Below are 13,685 nucleotides of genomic sequence, written 5' to 3'. Positions count from 1 at the left end.
CCAAAAGCTTCTTCCCTGTAGACAGCAAGTATTTTGCCCTGTGTTACTTTCAAAATTTCATAGCATGAAATTCAACAACACGGAACCAAACCCACAGAATCCCAGGAAAACATTGTAGAATGGACTTCATACCTTATGGTACAGTTATTCTACTCCAAATGCCTCCAAAAAGCAGTGTGTGTATGCAAATACTCTGCCTTGTGACATACACGGAAATCAATGAGCAAGGAAACCGTGGTGCCTATCACAGCCAGCCACACCAGAAGGGGTTGGCTTGGTGAAAACTGGGCATTTACTTTAAACAGCTCCCAAACAGAACAAAACACGAAGCACAATTCAAAAATACTGGTATTTTCAGCAAACAACCAACAGCTCCATCCTGCAAAGTCTAGACCCAAATGATCCAATTCCCAGAAATTATCCTCACCACCACCCCTCAATTTTTTGTTTGGCTGTTCATAAAGTCAAAAAGACTTGCTCAGGCACGGAAGCATTTTGCAGGATCATAACTTAAACACTGTGAAGCAGTAGAGTAACACCACAGAGACATTACAACAGCAGGATACTTCTTCCCCATTGTGATTACTTCAAAGCTGCCCTTTTTATTAGCAGAGCAGTGTATCATTTTGATTCATTCTTTTTTGAAAAAAAAAAAATTAAATAAAAATAAGGCTTGTTTCGGAAAAAAAACCTTACAGGCAACTATAAAAATCGGTTTTGCTCTTGTTAGAGGGCGTCTTTTAGCCTCCCTACTTGCAGCTTTCAACTGTGGATAAACCAAAACCAGGAGGCACATTCTGTAATCGAACCCAGACTGCAGAGGGAATTACTGGGTACATGGCACTCTGGGGCTGGAGAACAGGAGACGCACGGCACGACGGTCTGAAATCAAGCTGTCATCAGTTTCCTTCCCAAAACCTTCCACTGGGTAACTCTGAGTATTTCCCTCATTCCCACTTCTTAGCTTTATCTTGTTAGATCACATCCACATGCAGCTATCCCTGTCCTTTATGTTCCTGAGAGAACCAGGGTTGGTGGGAGGTGGTTTACACCACTCCTTCAAAGATCAGCAGCTCTCCTGTCTGCAGCACAGCCCACTTTAGGTACACTCTGACTTTTGGGTTAGATCATAGTGAGCACACCAAAATGCCCCAGTGGACATTAAAGCACTCACTGACACTGGCCAGGTCATCCCACACATTCTAAATCAGACTCTGACCCAAAATTTTACTTTAAATTTTACTTTAAATTTTACTTCCCCTAACTCCTCCTGAAAATGTCTTCTTGAGGGAAGGGGGAAAGGCAAAACCAAGCAAAAAAACCCAAAAACCCCTAAAAAACCCCCAGCAAACAAACAACAGAAAGCCACCCAAAAAACTCAGTGTTGCCATCTTCTGAAAAATCCAACATTATCCATCAAATCATCATGCTCTAGTTAAATGAACCCTATCCTGCCCATGGACACCTCCTACTTACTTCCATGACTCAAGTCACCCATAGGCTGAAGCAACCACAAGGTAACAGCCTGGACAGAAAGCACATTAAACAAAAACAGCAACAAAACTTACAACACTTTTTGTTTTCCCCCAGTGGTGAAAATGGGAAATTGATCCGTCGGGAAAGATGAACTGGCAACCTTTTCCCATGCCCACCTACATCTACTGTAAAAGTCTCAAGTAGATGCAAAATTACGCTTTTTCTCTTTCCCTCCCTATACCCCTGCCCTCTGCAACAGCAAAAGGGATATGCATGAAAAGAGGGATAAATAGCTCAAAGGAAAAAATAAAAAAATGGGTTTCAATAGTCTGCCTGGGCAGGGCAGTGCACAGGCAGGATTGTAAGCTGGTATGACCCCTGTCAAGTGGCACCAACCTCACCTGAGGGACCACAAGGGACTCAAACACCTCCTGAGCCCCTTCCACAGGCAGTGGTTTCAGCAGCACAGATGTAGTAAAGCTTGTAGCTCTCTCTTCATACTCTGTGAATCCTCCTTCTCCCCCCCTCCAAACAAGTCTGTGTAACAGGCCTTCATTTCATTCCTGCCAAACATTAACAACCTTTTTTTTTTTTTTTAAATCAGGAGAGAAGAATTGCAGCATTAACAAACAGAAAAATAAAAAAGGTAATTTATAACCTGCTGCTCCACTCTGTCTGTATTCACTGGTGATGAACAAACACATCCTAGAGTCTGCAGGACAGACCTAGCACAGATTGAGGTGTTCATTAACATAACTTCATGGCAATGAAAGGTGCCATCACCCTAGGTAACAAGCTCACAAAAGAAAATGTCACTAGTCCAAGGGCATGAAGCCTACTTTTAGTTTTCAGAAGAATGGACAGAATTGTAAAAAATCCCAGTGAGAACAGTCTTACACCGACAAGATAACTGCATGTACATATCTAAAAGACAGAATGGAAATGGATTGATAAGAAGGAAAAAAAAAGAATCACCTTTTTAACATTACAGAAAACACTGGTTTAATGTTAATAACCTTAGGTGCACATATGTTTCAGCAAGCAGCTTTGTAGCATAAAGGAATGCTTCAATTCCCTCTGAGCTCATACAGTGATACCTTGAGGAATTACTTTAAAACTGAATTTTGATTAACAAATTTCAGCTCAGTTAACAGCTCCAGCTTAAAAGTGCAATTAACAGATTTTTAGTGGGTAATTCCTAACCTTACTTCAGTGCCACTTTAACAATGGAGAGCAGAAAATCAGGCATTTGTTAACTAGCAGAATTTGACCTTTCTGGCACCAAGAGTTCCCCAGCCTGAGGATTCACCGCCTGAATCCAGTGTTTGTAACACCTCCTTGAAATACAAACTACAAACCCAAGCAACCGTGGTGAAACTGCTGAAAAAGAACGAGGCATTTATTGTCAGCCAGGCATGCTCACAAACAAACACCCCACAAGCACACTCTGGCACAGGACAGACCAGCCCAGTCTTCAACACCATCCCCAAAACAACCTCTGAGATGCGACTACACGAGCAGCACCCGCTCAGGACAGCTAAAGAAGATGCTAATTCAAGATTTTTTTAAACACTATTGAGAGACACTCAGCTTCACACTGGCAAAGCACAGTCTGGTTTATCCTGCGTCTCCAAGGTGCACAGGAAAAAAGTTTTAAAGCTTGGAGTTAAATAAACAAGTCAGAAAACACACTGAAGATCAAAAAGGGAGGGGGGGGGAAAAAGCTTGTTATGGTTTATTTGTTTGATGAATACGTTTTTGGTGGTGGTAGTGTTCAGCTCATGCATTTTTAAACTCACCCTTCACGCTTTGATGTTTCTGCTGCTGGAAATAATCTTTCGAGCCTCTAGCGCATCGCAGCTCCTGCGCCCTGGGCAGAATGGGAATCCTCTCGAATATGCTGGGTCGCTTGGGGATGAAATCTAGCAGAGGTGCTGACATCTCAGGGGGGCTCGGCTGGGGCTCCGTGTGCTCACTGCCGTTGCCGACAGATACTTTAAAGGACATCGAAGGATTCAAGTGAGCTTTACCAGCGCCGGGACGAGTCACCCGAGGCAGATCCTTCTGAGACGCTCCGTGGCATTTGTCGGTCACCTCGAGGCGGGCGCTGCCTTTCTGCCCCGCGGCGAGCTCACAGTGCATGTCCACCCGCCGCTGCTGCCAGGGCCGAGCCGCTGCCCTGCACCGAGAGGCACACGGGCTGTCAGCGCGGGCAGCCGCCCCGGACCGCCGCCTCAGCCCCGCCGCCTCAGCCCCGCCGCCTCAGCCCCGTGCCCTCCCGCCGCCCACGGCCGGCAGCCGCCGCGCGTGAGGCGCCTCAGCCCGCAAACCTCAGCCCCGCAGCCCGCAGCCTGCTGCCCTCAGCCCTCACGCCGCAGCCCCCGCCCGCTGTCCCACACGCACCGGCCGGACGGGGGAAGACCCGGGGCGCTCAAACCACGGCGGCCGCTCGTCCGTGAGGGACGGGGCGGCCGGCGCCGCGCGTCGGCTTCGCTGCCTCTCTAGGCAACACCGCCGGGCTGCTCGTAGCCGCTCCCGGGAAGGCGAGCGCGGCCGGGAGGGGCGGGGAGGGGGCCCGGCACACGGGCGGGTTGTTTGGAGGCCGGTGCCTTTCAGCTGAGGCATCCGAACAGCGGCCGCCTCGGCAACCACGGACGCGGTGGCAGAGCGGGTTCGCCACCGCCGGGCTCGCCGCGGCCCCCGAGTCACTGGTCCCGGAGGGAGGGAGGGAGGGAGGGGGCAGAGCCCGGCCGGGCGCGGTGACAGCCGCGCCCCCGCGCTCCTACCTGGGAGGGCCGCCCGGGGGACGCGCTGCCCGCCGGCTCTCGCCGCCGCGCCGGGCGCACGGGCTCAGCCCCGCTCCCCCGCCGCAGGGCCGGCTGCCAGAGCGCAGGCGGCCCGGGCCATTACCCTGGCGCGGCGGCGGAGCCAGTCGGGGCGGGCAGGGGGAGGGCTGTGCCGCCGGGGCCGCCCCTCGGGGTTTGACAGCGGGGTCCGCCCGCGGGCCCAGTCCGGCCGCCCCTCACGGAGCGCCGCAGGGGGGTCGCGGGCACACGGTGCTTGCGGTGGGCAGTGGGAGAGGGTTAGCCTGGGAATAGGTGTACCCTGGGCCCGCACCTTCCCGGTGCCCTCCCCGGCTGGGGAGTCCCTGTAGTTGCCCACTTGCCTCCCGACAGGTCCATGATATTCCCTCCCGCGGTCCCGCTCTCTTCGGCCTGGATCCTTTCCCTTTGCCCGCGGCCGTCGAGGATCCTTGTGCCTGTCCCTAGGCAACCTGCTCAGGCGTGCGGCTGCCCCGGCACCAGGCACACAACCGTGAGCACATCCACCAGCCAACCCACCGCTGAACAGCTGGCAGTGCCCTATAAACAACTTGTGCGCGAAAGCCACAGCCACTGCAGCATGTCACGGAGGAGCAGCAGGAGAGAGGCAAAGCCTTGCCAAGGACGTGGGCTGGGAAGCAGAAGATGTGTTGGAGGTGGGTACAACCTGGCCAAGACATCTCTCCAGTGATGCAGCTCCAGCTGCATTCAGTGCTCCATTCTATGGACATGCATCATTCCCTGCTCGCCCTACAGGTGCAGGAGCTGGCCCGTGCCTGCAGAGACAATTAAGCTAGCTCAGAGCAAGCACCACAGCGCAGTGACATTTGCGCTGGCTCCTCCTGGGCCAGCTCGGGTCTGGAAGCAATCTAGTTGGGTTTATTAGCTTGGGCCTGGATCCAAGCAAATGCAGGCTGAGCCACGATGTGCAGCTTTGCACCAGCGAGCTGTACCAGCCCACATTTCTCTGGCTCAGGGATGTCTGCGCCCTGCTGCCCTACATGCTGCTGTCAGCACAGGTGCAGCACAGCAGGTCTGTAACACACCAGAGCAGCTCAAAGATAGGAGAGACTTGGAGTCAGCCCTGATTTACATGGGTGTAAATCAGACAGACATCTGGCTGGAAATCCTGCTTGTTCACAGCAAACCTAAAGGAGAGGCTTGGGAGATTTAGCACAAGGAGGAGGGACAGCTACTGAACTGGCGTCTTGCTACACCCCTCCTGAGGAGCGTCCCGCAGCGAGACAAGAGATCTTCATCTTCTTGTAGCACAGATGCTGCACAGAGTGCCTCACTCACAGTTTTATCCAACCCTTAATAGCATCTGCCACCCTGCAGTGTACAGAGCACAGGAATGGTCAGGACAGGAGGGCATGACTTTTTCTTGGCAAGTGCTATGAATGTGTGGATTTAGTGGGAGGGAAGCAACTCTCAATAAAAGATACAAGATCTTGAGATGGAACAAGTAGTTCTGGGAGAAGCAGTACTAACGACTCTCATTTGCAATGCCTCTCCTCATTCCTGCCTAGTGTGGATGACCTGAGGTCTACCAAAGAAGGAGCTTGCCAGCCTTTCCCCTCAATAATGGCAGGAATAGGGTCTTTTTCTTCTGTAAGGCCACATCTTAAATTGTCAGAATTTAATAGCTGTCTGTCAAATGTGGTTGAAAACTGGTAAATGTCCTCAAAATATCTTAGTGGAGACAAGAAGCTGCAAAAAGGTAGAAAATCCCCACCTTACTTCTGTGGGAAACAAAACTAAATATCAACTATCTCGCACAAATACTGAAGAGGAATGGTGATATCCTAGGGATTTATGACAACAAATTAAAAATTTTCAGTGTACATTATCACACCACCTCTCAGTGCTCTGGTAACTTACATCCCCACCCCCAGTCCCATCCATCCGTGGGGCCATCAGGACCAAGCTGTTCTTTTTCTTTGATTTGGAAATGCTAAAGGCACCTGGCAGTGCTACCAGAAGCAGTAATTATTTAAGACACAAATACACTCTGGCGACGGTCTAAACCTCAGCTGACATGAAGAGGCAGTAAAATTTACTGAGGGAAATATTATTCCAGAATGCAGTGTAACCAGAGAAATCCCACTGCTTCCAGTGCAGGAAATAAATAGTGTTTAGGTGGATCCTGAGCATGGGCTCATCTTGTGCACATTATTACAGCTATATTGATACACACTCCCCAAATGTCTAGAGGGGGTTTCGTAGAAAACAGGTAGTTTGGGATATATTGTGTACCTTCTGGGAGGGCTTTTTTTTTTTTGGTTTTGGTTTGGTTTTTTGTTTGTTTGGGTTTTTTTTGTTTGGTTTGGGTTGGGGTTTCTTTGTGGTTAAGGGATCTTCTACAATGAGCACGGAGAAGCTTATCAACCCACATCACTGCATCCTGTACCTGAGGCCTTGCGTGTCCTGCTCTGAACCGCTGCTTATGTCTTTTTATCACCATCACCACTATCCAGAACATTCTGCAAAACACCGGCAGGTGCCGCCACTGGCTCAGCAATCACCCAGGGCTGGGTTGCTCCACAGGAAGGAGCAGCACAGAGCCTCCTCCATGTGCTGGGCACCCATTACAAGCCAGGAAAGCTTTGCACTGAAGCACATCACAGCTCCAAGCTCCAACAGCACAGAGGGCAAAAGCCCTTCACAGGGAGGTTGATTTCTCTGTGGCAGATCGTCTCACAGAAATACAGACCTCACAGCTCAAGCTGCAGGTCCCCATATTCCTCCCATAGGAAATGAGGCCCCATGGACTCAAACCTGCTCTCACAGCACTGTTTCCTCAGGTTTGAGCGAGGCATTTGGCAGCTGCCCTGTCTCTGCTGGGATTATACAGCAGATGCTCAGCCCTGGGCCTGAGCAAGAGAAACAGGTGGTGGCTGGACATTCTCCTCCAGACCTGGATGTGTCTGATAGACACTTGACTCCTAGAGCTGTTCCAAAGCAATGACTTGGCTCCTCTGGCAAATCCACGCATGTGGAAGAGACAAGTGCTGGGAGAAACAAGTGCCCCTTGAATAACTTGAATGCAAGAGTTAAGTAGTGCCTTTTCTCTCCCTACTGAATCAGAAGACACTTCATATGTTTTGGTTCTGGAACAAAGGCCAAGCAAGTGCAATCGTGGCTGCTACAACTGTTCTGTGCCCTGGGTCACCATGACTTTGCCACATGCACGAGCTTACAGCACACACTGATTCACCCAATGTTGTCACTACATCCTTGAGCTAGATGGGTGTCTCCCTCCTTGTGTCCTTCTGAAAACCAGTCATTGACCTCTCTCCCCCATGAGAGCAATAGTCTACCCTTAGGAGAATGGGGGAAGATTTCTCTGTATTAGCCTTCTTGTTCAACATTCCTGGATGCCAAGGGTTGTGGTCATGGGTCATGGCATGGCCCACTGTTAGGCCAGTTTGCTCTTCTCTCTGTGTATGAAGTCACCATCACCAAAGCAGACCTTTCAGTTGAGGCAAATAGGCCATCTTCAGCCCCTGAAGCTAGTCCCTGCTTCATTTGGAGTCACACATGAAAGGTGGGGTTGCAATTTGGTATAAAAAACATCCAGAGGAATGAAACTGTTTGCCTGAATATCCTCTCACTGGGTCAGGTGGGAAGGACATAGGTGCTAAGAAACTACAGACTTGCCCATCTGCCCATTCACTCCTAATTGGTGACAAAAGAAAGAAGAAACAGGTAGTAATCTAAAGCTAGCTTGGGCCAATAAGGAGAAAAAGTTAAAAATTGATACATCAGTTTTTCCCAACTGACACCAGCCACGATCAGATCATTGCCACAACAGTTTTGAGGGCCTACAGGTGCTTTTGCAAACACTCAACCTCTTTGCTCTGAACAGCCGCTGTGCTCACAGCTGCACAGGCAGAGGCACAGTTGAGAGCTGAATACACAGGAGGACAGTGAGAGATCATCTACAACAGGAGAGGGGAAAGGACATTGCATGAAGGAGAGTCCAGTTCACCAACTGCTGCCTTCAAAGCTCTTTACCTTTGTCAGGAAGCGGTGGCTGTAACCGGCTGCTGTCACAAACCGGATCTTCGGGAAACTCGGAGCAGCTGAAACCTCCTGTTCCCCAAGCAGCTCTGTGGGAGGAGAGGAATGAAGCAGAACGGATACAGGTAAGGTGAGCTGCACAGAGCAAACAAGCAGAGGTGAAGTATTAATCTCTAGTTCACATATTGAAATATTCTACTCCAGCTGGCAACCAAACGAGATTTTAAAAGGACGATATTGAAACTGTGAGAACTTTGTGTAACTGCTGTAGTGCAGACAGAGGTGGGAGGTGTTACCATAAGCATTCTGTTAATATTGGGCAAAACAAGCTCTCTGGTGGGAGAATAACAAACTTTATTATAAATAACCTGGTCGCAAAGGACCTGTCAATTCACACACAGCAGTTTATTTACAAAGGCATGCCAAGTCCAGACTTGTTTTTGTTTTAATTTACTGCACCACAGATAGCAAAAGAGAAGCAACTAAACAAAAACTGAGCCAAAGGGATTGTCTCTGCAAGTATGCCCGTTTCTTGGAGATTGCCCATACCCCTTTAAGGCAGCACAAAGCCCTTTTTTATAGTGGTTTGAAAACGACCTCCTAAATTAAGGCAGCAGGGTCAAACTGACCACACATTATCTAGTGATGTACTCAACTATTGCCTCATAACTTACAGATTTGTTTATAGTTCTTGTCGTTAGAAAAAAGAAATTCCTCAGATCATGCTGACTTATCTTTTAAAAACAAACCTCTTTTCAATAGCATATTTTGGGAAAACCACAAGGTAATCTTGAATCCACCTTTGTCTTGCAGAGAGTGCAAGAAACAATCCTCATCTCCAAAAGCCACTGTAACACCACAGATCCCTCCTGCCTCCGTGGTTAATTGGCAAATCCTTCCAGTGAACTTTGAGAAAAATACCTCTAAAGAAGGGTCCAACCAGCCTCCATTCAGGATGGGGTTGTTTACACCTGCAGTTAGTTTCCTCAAACATTCAGCTGCACTATGTCTCTGCACCAGTCCATAAACAGATCCATCTCTCACACCATGCATACCCAACACAGGTAGTAAAATAAACTTCAGTCATTAACAATCAAACAAAAGCGCCACAGAATAGCACAACTTAAGAATGTTCAGCTTTTTAAATCCAATCCTTGGCACTGGGATGTGCCAGGATTAGAATTGCTGGTACAAACTCAACTCATGCCTATTCTAAATGAGTCACAGAACTGGAGTTAAAACATGGCCCCCAGTTATCTTGCCTGAGGCTCCATATATTCAATGTACTGAAGAGAGTGATTGCTGAATGAGCAGCTAGTCACTCTTCTTTCTGTTTTCTCTTCATTGGCACAGTGTCTAGGCCATTGAATGTATTTACTGAACACCAGCCAAGCCCTGTGCAGAATACAGAATTATTCATTTACTCCAGGGCATTTCTTTGGTGTCCATCACTGCAGCAGCCTACTGATTTGGACACAAATATTTCATTATCATTACTGGAGGTGAGGGAGGGTGGGGTTAGGCTAAGCCCCATTTTACAACAGGGGCCCAGAAGCCAAAATCATCAGTTTGAGTGCTAAATTTGTGATGAAGATGGACTGCTTCCCTCAGTGTTTGCTCCAGGTTATTTAGCATTTCCCATCATTGTCTATGGTTCCATCAGTTAAATTCAGCACTTGGTGTCCCAAACAGAGCATGCAGAATCTGGGAGACTTGCAAAGGGGCCACCTGTGAAAAGCTGAAGTGCTGCACAGGATCTCTCTGTAAAGCAGAGAGAGGACAAACCCATTTTTCCCTGGCAGTGTTCATCTTGCAGTAATTATGAGATAGACTTTCTCTTCCTAAAACACACTGTGGTTGCTGATAAAGCTTTCCCAGAACTGATTGCCAGTGTCTGCAAAGACAAAAGTCCCTCAACACCCAACTCTGAGATGCAGCTGTGCTCAACCCAAAACTTTGTACCACCCCTGACAAGATCTGCAGACTGGACCTGCTCTGAGCAGTGACCTCAGCCAGTGAGCAGACAGGGAACCCAGTGCTTTACAGAGCTGCTGCCCCATCTCCCTGCTCCTCAAAGCTTGCTCTGGACATAGGCACACAGCATCTCTCTTGAGCTGAAACTTCAAACACTAGTAAGCCCACGACTGGAACTTGCTGAGCAAGAGCAGAGAATGATGCTTACACGTAACCCTCAACAATCTTTGACTCACAGGCAGCTATATATTCCCATTCCTTATTCCTGCAAAATTCCCTCCAGGGCTCGTCATACCTTTGCAGACAAGATGCAGCCCACCCCAGCCCTGTGTTATAAAAGTGGAGTTATTCAAGAAATGAAAAGCAAAGCCTGTAAATTTTTGTATGTTTTGGGCAGGGGTAGAAGAGGAACTCACAGTACACTCAGCACTGGTTCCTTTGATAATTGCATGAGTACATACATGTGCTTAGGCTAGATTTCTCTAAAATTGTTCTAACTGTAGGAACTGACTCTTTATGGAGATTAAAAAAAAAACAGAAAAAGAAAACAAAAAAAGAGGGAATTCCTCTGCCATCACCATTTATTCAAAGAATCAGCTTGCTTATCCAACAGGGAACTATTCCCACTTGAATTTGTGTTTTGTTGTCATGGCAGGCTCCAGAGACACCACGTTCATCTGTCTCCTGACTGACTAGCTCTATTGTAGTCCCAAGATATATTTCAGGACATTAAGGTGAGATCTTCTCTAGGTTATTGTTTTGTCTTCTCAAAGGTTTTGCTCTCTTAAACACAAGGGAGCTGTGCCATTTGTTTATTCTACAGATTTGTCCAGAGCATGTCTGCCAGATGCAAATCTCTCCAATGAGTCTGCAGCAAGGGGAAGCAACATTCTACATCCCCTTACAGCACAAGGGCTTGGCAAGCCACACTCCAGGCATGTCCATAGCACCCAGATGCATTTGATCCACACAGCAAATACATTAACACAGTACTGGTGATGGAAAATATCAAAGACCACAGGGGGAGGAGGGTGTGTGGGTAGAGGGGAGGATTCTCAGCTTGCAGTGTCTGTGATGATTCCACAGAGACCTTCACTGTTTTATTGCATCTTTTAGGAGAGGTGGTGAGGGGAGTGGTGGGAGCATGGCTGCCATGGGTGGGTGAAGCCCTGCAGCTACAACCCACCTGCTTGGACAGGGAAAGCACTGCAAGCTGCCACCATTCATCCCAGAGGGAAAGGGGACAAGCACTGTGTGTGGCAAGCACCTCCTCAGCCATGGGTGCTCCTGGGGCCACCTCCTATGGATTCCATCCACCCACCCCCCAGTACATCAGGCCCTCCCCAGGCAGAGCACCCATCCTGCAGGTGGCCACATGCAGGAGCTGGGGGAGGCCTGGCAAGCACAGAGCCCACAGACTGCACCACTTGCCTGTGACTGACCAGGTACCAGAACATTCATCAGCAAGAGACTGGCACTTCCCTGGCTGCAGCTGGATGCCCTGGGAGCTGAGGAGCGTTGCTGGAGGTGGGAAGATGGCTGCTGCAGGCCTCAGGACACCGAGCACAGCACACACAATGCAGCCTCTGTTCAAAGCACGCAGCAACAGAATCGAAACCACTTCATTTCAAGGAGCATTCAGGCCTGGAGCTGCAACTGGCACTGGGACAACTCCAAAGTGGCAGTGCTCCTGTTGAGGGAGTGAGTCCTGCCCAGCTCCCGTGGATACAGCAGTGTGCAACAGCTTCAAGGACCACGGCCACTGCATTTGTCCACCCACAGTCTGAACTTTCAAAGCTGTGTCTCAGAAAATGAAGCAGGATAGTTTTTTTTTTCAGATTTATAACAGATTGCTTAAGAGCTTAAGCCTCTATTTCATTACTCCACTGTAACAGGAACACTGATCTGAACCATCAGCCACGTACCTCTCCACAGCTGCAGTGGATATCATTTCAGGTACTCTTTGACAGCAGCTCACCTGTGGGAGAGGCAGGTTGATCACAAGGTTACCAGAATTCTGTTCCACTTGTGCATGCAGCAGGCAATCCAGCAATAAGATGCAGCTCAGCTTTGAGATGATTAAACAGATGAGAAATATTATCAGGCTTGAGGGATCCAGTTTAAGTGCAGCTACATAGAAACCAACTGTAAAAAGGCTTTATTTTTTTCATTACCCAGAATGCAGAATTGAACTCGAGAGACTCTTCCCCTACCTCACAGAGGCTTGCTTCACAGACTGATTCTTTTTATTTTAAGACAAAAGTATTCAAAAGGACTTGAAACACCAGCACAGTTTGCCAGGGCAATAGAATTATTCCCAAAGCCAAAATTAGAGTAAGATGTTATCCCTGTTTGTGTTGTGTGAGACAGTTACTGCAGCTTCTGAGGGCGCCCAACATATACTTTATATTCTTGTACACTTAGATTCACAAGCCTGAGATACTGTTAAAGATACACTTTTAAGTAAAGGCTTAAAAAAAAAAGTCTTCAGCTCTTTAAATATTGGAGCTGTTAAAGAAACCACAAAGCAATCAGCTTTTGAAAGCCCTTCTGTCATAGGGAGAATGCCATGAATCACACACACATTAGCAGATGTATGCAACACAAGGACAGACCTCAACCACTTTGCCATCAAAAAGTCATCTACAGTTTAAGTTTGCTGTTCACAACTGTAACACTTAATTACAACTTGCAGTTTATAGCTGTGGGAGTGTTGCAGGAAATACCACAGCAATAAAAAAAATACTACACCTGTTTAAAAATTTATTTGAAACTTTCATCTGCAGTATTTGGCTCACTAGTTGCACCTGAGGTACCAGGTACCACCATTTAACTCCAGGTGCACATTGCAATGCCAAAAAGCATGTAAATTAAATTATTTAATAAGTCAGGCAGGCAAGAGGCTTCTACCTGTGGTAGAAGTCAAGCTTGGGGAAGCTTTAGCTTAACCTTTAAACATGGTGAAAAACTGTCCATTACCTTACTGTGTTTGCTATGGGCCATCTCAATGCAAAAATAACAATATCATTTTATGATTTCCACTATCAAATCTACCACCTGCAGTGTCTGCATTACAAGAAAATTACCTCCCTCTGTACTGAAGAAAGCAATATGCAGTTCTCATTGGAGATTCAGGGCTTTTTCTTTTACACCAAAACCTTACACACCCCTAATTACTACACAGCCACATCACACCAAAATAACTGACACCATGGTCACCTTCAAGTCCTGGGTCCTCTGTTAAAAAAAAAAAAAACCAAAAAGCAACACAACAAAAACCATAGGACTAAGAGCACTGAAGGATAATGATAGCTTTGTTTTCCCTTGTCAAACTAAATTCATTTGCAAGACCATTTAGCTTACTGTTCTCATCTTCATACTCCACACATT

General features: G+C 47.9%; 2 protein-coding genes across 4 annotated transcripts in view; one reads left to right on the top strand and one right to left on the bottom strand.

The window, feature by feature from the left end:
- GLIS1 (GLIS family zinc finger 1) overlaps nt 1–4,380 on the bottom strand; it is a 177,099-nt gene extending 172,719 nt beyond the window's left edge. For 2 of the 3 annotated variants that reach the window (XM_085067559.1, XM_085067561.1), the window contains exons 1-2: nt 3,880–4,255; nt 3,276–3,655 (exon numbers count right to left, since the gene is read on the bottom strand). In XM_085067559.1, the coding sequence (XP_084923685.1) occupies nt 3,276–3,618 (343 nt within the window). In that variant the 5' untranslated portion in view covers nt 3,619–3,655; nt 3,880–4,255. The other variant, XM_085067560.1, reaches the window with a different exon arrangement.
- A 2-nt stretch (nt 4,381–4,382) lies between these two features.
- Nucleotides 4,383–11,303, top strand: LOC146433691 (uncharacterized). The gene is made up of 3 exons (XM_085067564.1): nt 4,383–4,954; nt 8,325–8,446; nt 10,951–11,303. The coding sequence occupies exons 1-3, from the start codon at nt 4,657–4,659 to the stop codon at nt 10,981–10,983; spliced, it is 453 nt and encodes a 150-aa protein (XP_084923690.1). The 5' UTR covers nt 4,383–4,656; the 3' UTR covers nt 10,984–11,303.
- Nucleotides 11,304–13,685: the final 2,382 nt, after the last annotated feature.

Source organism: Lichenostomus cassidix, chromosome 8 (genome assembly GCF_008360975.1).
Source record: "Lichenostomus cassidix isolate B80296 chromosome 8, HeHo_3.0, whole genome shotgun sequence".
NCBI lineage: Eukaryota > Metazoa > Chordata > Aves > Passeriformes > Meliphagidae > Lichenostomus > Lichenostomus cassidix.
This window is presented reverse-complemented; position numbering and strand designations above follow the sequence as displayed.